The sequence below is a fragment of the Sarcophilus harrisii genome, chromosome 1 (assembly GCF_902635505.1).
Source record: "Sarcophilus harrisii chromosome 1, mSarHar1.11, whole genome shotgun sequence".
In the NCBI taxonomy this organism is placed as follows: domain Eukaryota; kingdom Metazoa; phylum Chordata; class Mammalia; order Dasyuromorphia; family Dasyuridae; genus Sarcophilus; species Sarcophilus harrisii.
Window position 1 is genome coordinate 87,566,186 of NC_045426.1, and position 7,961 is coordinate 87,574,146.

The 7,961-nt window shown below is 36.2% G+C and overlaps 1 protein-coding gene across 1 annotated transcript; it reads right to left on the reverse strand.

Moving 5' to 3' along the window:
* Window positions 1–3,951: 3,951 nt before the first annotated feature.
* On the reverse strand, window positions 3,952–7,018 carry LOC105749569 (zinc finger protein 239). Its single transcript, XM_031960077.1, has one exon. The coding sequence runs from the start codon at window positions 6,564–6,566 to the stop codon at window positions 5,874–5,876; it is 693 nt and encodes a 230-aa protein (XP_031815937.1). The 5' UTR covers window positions 6,567–7,018; the 3' UTR covers window positions 3,952–5,873.
* Between the last annotated feature and the right edge of the window lie 943 nt (window positions 7,019–7,961).

A 7,961-nucleotide genomic window follows, 5' to 3' on the forward strand; every position in this document is an offset into this window, starting at 1 on the left:
CCCAAGATTGAGGACTTCAAGCACCAGATCTAGAGGGAAATTTCAACAATGCATTCCTTGGAAAAGAAAGAGGACCACAAATCTAAATCTCTGCTGGTTAAGTCTAGAAAACAAGTCTTAAGGGTCCCGGAGACACGGAACTTATCAACCCCCCCAAGTTATTTCTGGGGAAATCTACATCCTGGATGAATGAGGAATGATTGTTTAGCAATCTCAGGGGATCTGGCGAGTTATTATTAATGTTTTACTTAACCTTCTGAGTGCTTTGTGTCAAATTTTCTGCAGTGGCTGTGAAATGGAGACTTTTAATTTTACCCAATTCTCACCTACATTATATATGAAGTTTCTGTGTGAGAACTGGGAACCTTATTATCTACATTTGGGAAAATGCAGTTGTGAGCTACACCTAAGCTCCATTCTGGAGATTTCCCTGCAGTAAAACTCCAGGATGGAAACAATGAATGAGTTAAGAGAAATGTAGATTTTCAGGTCAGGTTCCCAGGAATGAATCTGGTCTCACATGAACTTTTAGGAAGCAGTTGAGAAAGGATTTGCTCAATGGGTGACACTATGTAGAAAAATTAGGACTTTCTGTACTAATAGGAAGTAATTGTAAGTTTCTGAGGAATATCTGATGAAAGGTGCGCAGTAAGAATTACTCTATGGTAACATTACTATTGGTATATGCTATTAAAAACTTAAAGCAAGAAGACAAGTTTGGAGATCACTGCTATAATTTATATAGCTTTAGGTTAACTGAAAAATGCTCTAGCATTTATTCCATATTCTTAGTCAAGCCAATACATTAAAAAATATCCATTTTAAGTCACAGGAGGTTCTGGGTTGAGTTTGCTTGTCAGCTGCTAGAAAGATAAATATGACATCTTCATTTGGACACTTGCTTCATGAGTGTTCTTCATTCTTCATTATGAGATAGCCTTCCCCAATTAGACTATAATTCCAATGACAGGAATTTACCACCTTTCTCCCCACTTTCTGATGACGTGAAATTGTCTGTGCCAAACGAGTAAGAATCTATGTTCAGGTCTGTGTATAGATGTTTACAAAATTTTGCTGCAGCCTGGGAAGCTAGTACACTAGCCAGAGAGTAGGTATAGTGCAGTGAAATCCTTACCACTCAATAGGCTTGAACTTTCCATCCTTTCTCCCTTGAAATTCCAGATTTTACTGTAATAAGCAGATGTGGGAGAAGGGCATTTCCCTTAATAAATAAATAAATACACTAATATATAAATAAAAAAGCAATAAAATCCAGGGAATCAAATTTTTCTTAACAGGGCAGCTTTAGCTCTCAGATTTGCAAGTTCAGGGTTTTAAAGAAAGATTTCATAGTTTATCTAACACAGAATAGATTCTTTAGAAATTTGCTTGATAAACACACACACACACACACACACAAAAAAAAAAAAAAAAACAGATCTGCACTTGCTTAGTCCCTGGTTAAATCACTGATTAAGAAACATTGTCTTAAATCTTTTAGAGTCTATGATTTTATCAGTGTGCACACTCATATTCAACACATGTAAATTTTAGGTAAAGGAGGGGTTCATCAACAGCAGGGGAGACTACCAGGTGAAAATTCTTTTTTGCTCACAGCAATGGTAATTGAACCCAGTCACTCTACCTGACATCATTAATTGTCTGAAACGAGAGATACAAAACTTACCCAAGCAATATATTTCTTAAATATTAAAATGGACTAGTCAAAATTTAATGACTCCCTGAGGAAATAAGAAACAAAATATTCCCAAAATGAAAATTCTCAGGAACATTATAGCCAAAATCCAGAACTTCCAGGTCAAAAAAAAAAAAAAAAAATCAACAACCTGGAAGGAACCAGAAGAATTCAAGTGCCAAGAAGCTACAGTAAGGTCACATAAGATTTAGAAGTCACCACTGTAAATAAGCAGAGTTTGAAATACAATATTACAGAAAGCAAAAAATCCAGATTTACAATCAAGAATAACTTATTCAGCAAAACTGAGTATAACCTACAGGGCAAAAAATGCACCTTTAATGATATAGAAGACTTCCAAGCGTCTAAGACCAGTTATATGTAAACTTTGAAACATTAAAACTATAATCAAGAAAACACACACACAAAAAAAATGATAATGAGACTAAACAAGGAAAAACTTTATATTCTAATATGGGGAGATGATACTTGTATCCCCTCAGGACAATATCAGCAACAGCATCACAGTGAGTTTAATAACAGTACCTGGGAATTAAATTTTTCTGTATTGATGATCTTAAAAGGGAGAAAAAAAGAAATATGCATGTGGGAGAAGTGCAGGTAGAAGAATGTTAAGGGAAATTACTTGATGTGATTTGGCTGCACAAGTAGATTATACAAAAAAAAAAAAAGGGATAGGAAGGAGGTAACATCTGAACCTCTTTCTCATCTTAACTTGTGAAAAGGGATAAGGACATGTATGCATACATATGGAGCTGAGTACAAACACATTTCATTCAACAGGAAACAATAGGAAAACAAGGAGAGGGAGGAACAAGAGTAATTTAAGAGATTAATGTGAAGCAAACAATACAAATACACGTACATATAAAAACTCACAACTTTGAAATAAAATAAAACCGAGGATGGAGTAAAATGAAGGATTTAAAAGGAGAAAGGATTAGAATTAAGATTAAGCTGCTCATAAGAGAAAGAAAAGTCCTAGGAACAGAAGCGGATAGCATCCAGCTGTCTACATATATCTTGAACTGAACATATCTAAAATGGAATTCATTCTCTTTTCTCCCCAATGTTCCTAAATTGTCTTATGACTGTTGAAGCTATCACCATACTCCCTGCATCTAATGTTAACAGAATCTATCAATTCTACCTTCCTAGAATCTTTTATGATACTGCTGTTACTTTGGTATAAGGTCTCATAATCTCACACCCGGACACTGCAAGAGTCTGCTGATTGATACCCTTAAATTTCTCCCTACTGTAGTGCAAAGCCTCTTAGACTGTTGGGTTACAACCTCATATGTGAAATTAAGTCTTTTCAGTAAATGTCTGCTTTGTATAACTATTTTATATATCTATATACCCAGGATTGTCTAAAAATGTTGGAGGTTAAAAAGGGATTGTGAATGGAAAAAGTTTAAGAAGCCCTGGTCTAGTCTAATCTCCACTCAGCTATCAAACTGATCTTAAAGTTTAGATCTGACCCAAGTTGTTCCCATTTAATAAGCCTCTCTTGACTCCCTATCAGCTCTAACATCAAAGGTAAAATCCTGTGGCAATCCTCAAGCTTGCTCCTTTCTATCTTTTTATTCTTTTATTTCCAGTGACTCTGGCCTGCCTACTGTTCTTCAAACGAGACACCCATCTCCCCAGCTTGGAGAATTCATTGGTTTTCTTCCATGATTGGAATTCTCTCCTTCCTTATCTATGCCTCTCAGCTTCCTTTCAAATTTCTTTTTAATTTTTTTTGGCTGAAACAATTGGGGTTAAGTGACTTGCCCAGGTTCACACAGCTAGTGTTAAGTGCCTGAGACCAGATTTGAACTTGGGTCCTCCTGACTTCAGAGCTGATGCTCTATCTGCTGCGCTACCTAGCTGCCCTTCCTTCCAAATTTCAACAAAAACCTTTCTTTCTGCAAGAAGCCTTTCCCAAACCTCCTAAACGCAACTGTCTTCCCCCAACTAAAGTTCTCCAATTTATCATCTGTATATTTTCTTTACATATAGCTGTTCCTTTCTCATTAGACTGCGTCTTGGTACTGTACTTTTGCCTTTTGTTTTCCTAGTGTTTAGCATGTCTGGTTCATAGCAGATGCTTAATAAATAAATGCTTGATGATTTGACCCCATCCTCTTCCAAACTTTCCTATTACTGTTAAGGGTACCATCATAGTTCTAGTCACAGACTCACTTCTCGACACTACACATAACAAGTGCTAGCATTTATGTAGCCCCTACTGTGTGCCACTATGCTAAGCACTTAACCATTTCATCTGACCTTCACAACCTTAGGAAAGTGTTTTTATCATCATTCATATTTTGTAGTTAAGGACACTGAGGCAAACAAATTAAATAACTTGCTAGAAGTCACAGCTAGTAAGCATCTAAGAACAGGTCTGAATCCTGGCCTTCTTGATCCCAAAGCCATCACTTTGGCCACTTGCTAGCTATCTGACATATATAATCATGACTTTTACCTTCACAATGTCTCTCCTCTCTATTTGTACAGTCATCATTCTGATACAAGTCCTAGTCACCTCTCCTCTAGCCTCAATAACCTTTTAACTGGTCTCTTATTTCTCTCCACTCTAATTCAATTTTTTATTCAGCCTCCAAAGTGATCCTCCTAAAATCTAACCATGTCATGCCTCTGCTCAAACTCAAGTAATTTATTACCTCCAATATCACATATAAAATCATGTTTAGCACAGAAAGCCCTTCATAACCTTTCCAGTCTTCTACTTTACTATCCTCTATGAGTTCTAACATCCAGCTACACACGATGTTCTCTGTATGAAACATTCCTTAACTGAAATGCTCTGCTCCATAGTTAGATTCTGATTTCAACATTCAGCTCAAATCCTATCTTCTGCAGAATGACACCTCCCATCCATGCCAGATCTTAGTGCTTTCCCTGGAAGATTATTTTCCATCTACTCTATAGAGAGTTTACATACATATTTGTTTACAAGCTTTATGCTTCCATCAGAATGTGAACTGTCTGAAGGCAGGGACTGTTTGCCCTTGAATCCCTAGCATTTAATACAGCACATATATAAGGTATTTAATAAATGCTTGTTGACTGATTCTGAAGGGGAGGTCCTTCAGTAACTGGGGACAAGACTAATAGGAATGGGAAGTGATTAGGGAAAGATAGCTGTCCTAACAATTCAAGAATAATGAAGATTCACCATGATTTGGTGATCAATTGCGTAAAGTTGGTAAGAAACATGTCAAAAATGACATCAACCTTGCAAAACTGATACAGGAAGAAGGTAGGAAGAATAGGGCAAGGAGGCTAGTTTTGCATCAAGGCAACCAAACTAATACTAAGTATAAATCTACTATAACTATAATAGTAGTTAGACTTCATCAGATCTGCATTCAAGTTTCAGCTTTGCCACTTATCAATTATGTGGCATAGGTAAGCCATTTCATGTTGTGTGACCTTAGTTTCACAACTAAGGTGAAACTCATCTACACCTCATCTACAAAATGAATGAGATTAATTGCAATCTATTTATCACTATCTATATCTAAATATCTATTTAGCACTAAAAAAAAAAAATTGAATTCTATAAAGGCGCAAGTAATTGCATTTGGGGATGGTTTTAAATTTTTAAGTCTTCTCTGATGGTTTCCAAAATCATAGATTGACGGATCAATTTCACATTTGTTTATGGGACAACTCTTTAGACACAGATGATCAGAAAACTATGTTTCCAGCAGTCTGGAAAAAAGTTCAAGTTGGAATTTTATTTTCGCTTGATTCAGGGACTGCCCTCTCCTAATCAGGCTGAATCAAGGTTTTATATTTAATCAGTGAAAAAATTTATCTGGTTATGAATTAACAATTATTTATTATATTTAAAAAGCAACTAATAAATTAAGGTGTTCATTTTATTTTCAAAATTGGAAATGACTGAGTGCATAGCCTAACTGGTTGAGATCTAATTAGGCTATATACCTCTGATGTGAAAAGAAATGAAATGCAATCACAAATCAACATACAAGTGCAAAGTAACATGTTGTCCCTCTGCAGTCATATAAATTGCTTGTTGAATTTAGATTGTGAGCAAAAGTAGACATTTATGAAATGATTAATCTGAGTAGACTGTGGCTACAGAACAAGGAATCAATATAAGTGCTTGATGCCATTAACACTGAGCTCTAACCAATGGAGGAATCTGGTGTTTCTTTCGGGAATGAGTTGCCTGATGGAGAATGAGATGGGAATTCTGACTAAAGGCTTTCCCACACTCATTGCACTGATAGGGTTTTTCCCCAGTATGTATTCTCTGATGTACAATAAGATATGAGCTGCAACTGAAAGCTTTCCCACATTCATTACACTCATATGGCTTCTCCCCTGTGTGGATTCTCTGGTGGACAGTAAGTCCTGAACTCCGACGGAAGGCTTTCCCACATTCATCACATTCATAAGATTTCTCCCCAGTGTGGATTCCCTGATGTACAATCATATTTGAGCTCTGACTAAAGGTCTTCCCACACTCATTACATTCATAGGGCTTTTCTCCAGTATGGATTCTCTGATGTCGAATAAGATGAGATCTCTGACTAAAGCTTTTCCCACACTCATTACAAAGAAAAGGTTTCTCCCCAGTATGGATTCTTTGATGCACAGTAAGGTTTGCACTCTGACTGAATGTTTTTCCACACTCTTTGCAGGCATAGGGTCTATCTGCAATGTGGATTTTTTGTTGTGAAATGAGATGCGAGTTCTGACAAAACCTATTTCCAGACTGTCTACATTTCTGGCTTCTTTCTTTGGCAGAGTTTTTCTTGCCTTTGACTGCCACTTGCCTGAAACCTCTCCTTTCTCTCTTCATTGTTCTTTTTTAGGATTTCCTTTGCCCCTTTAATCTCCTACCTTCTCTGAAATTGAATCGTTAGAGCAAAAGACTTTGGAATCTGAGATTATAATGTGTGTGCCTCTTTTTCTTTTAAATTTTTGAGGTTATCTCCTGGTTCTTCCTGATGTGAATTTTTTAAAATGAAGGAAGTTCTTTATATTTCCAACTCCTCTTCTTGAAGAAATTTGCTTGTCCTTGACTCTCACTTGCCTTAAGTCTTTTTCCTCTCTTCAGACTTTCCTTTGTAGAGTTTTTTCCTTCCTGAATTTTGGAACTTTCATTTTCTTCAGAGTTCTTCCAAACTCAAGTTCCTGGGAACTGTTCCCTTCTAGAATCTTCCTCATTAGTCCTGTGTAATTTTACTTCTTCAAAAATTCCTTCTTATGAAATTTTAAACTTGGTCTCACCATCTGACAAGAGACATAGACATGAATAAATCATATATTCCTTATGTTAAGGGAAAAATCTTTTCAAATGACATGTACTTTTAGTACATGACTTAAAATTTTATATGCCTGAAAAATGACTTCCTATTGTGATAGTGGAGGAAGTGGGGAATGAAAAAAGATAAGAATAAGGCACTGACAGAAACTAGAGCCAGACTGAAATTAAAATATCTCATGATTTCCAAACATGAAATTTTGCTACATTATAAACAATCATTTGTCAGGACTATACCTTAGGCTCATACCTCTCTTTACCCATGGTCAACTATTTCTAAGAGTAATGAAACTGCCTCTTACAAGGGCTGTTCTGTTTGGGAAGACATTGCAACTAAGGGGAACTTAAGAAACACTGTGTTCTATCACTAGGAATTATGGAGAATCAGAAAGAAAATACATAAGGAAAGGGAAAAAAGTAATTCCTTCTTTTCTCACACTCTACAAGTAGGAAAAAAAATTGGGGAAGAAGAGCACTTTTTCACATGTCTTCAAAGCTATAAAAATAGAATAACAGAGATCTTTAGTAAAAATGTTTATAAAATTATGAATGCTAAAAGAATGTTGTAAATGTGTTAGTTCCCCCCAAAATCTCCATCTTAATCCCCCGCTAAATTATTTTCCCATGGTTTCAACCTTTTTGGTAATTTCATATCTCCATCAAATCCTTTGAAAGCAAGGCAAAAATCCAAGTGGTAGAGACAATAAAGGGAAGACAATATAGCGGCTAGAAAGAAAAGATGAGGAACTTTAACCACATTATCAGCCCCACTATATTTTTCCAAGTCTTCTATTTCTTTAGTCACGGTAATTTGCAACAAAAAGACATGATTCTCTAGTTCTGATTCCCAGAGAAAGAAGTATCTCATATCAAGCTCTCTCTTAATGATGACCAGTTCTGATGGGCCTGGCCATCCTCAGCAATGAGATC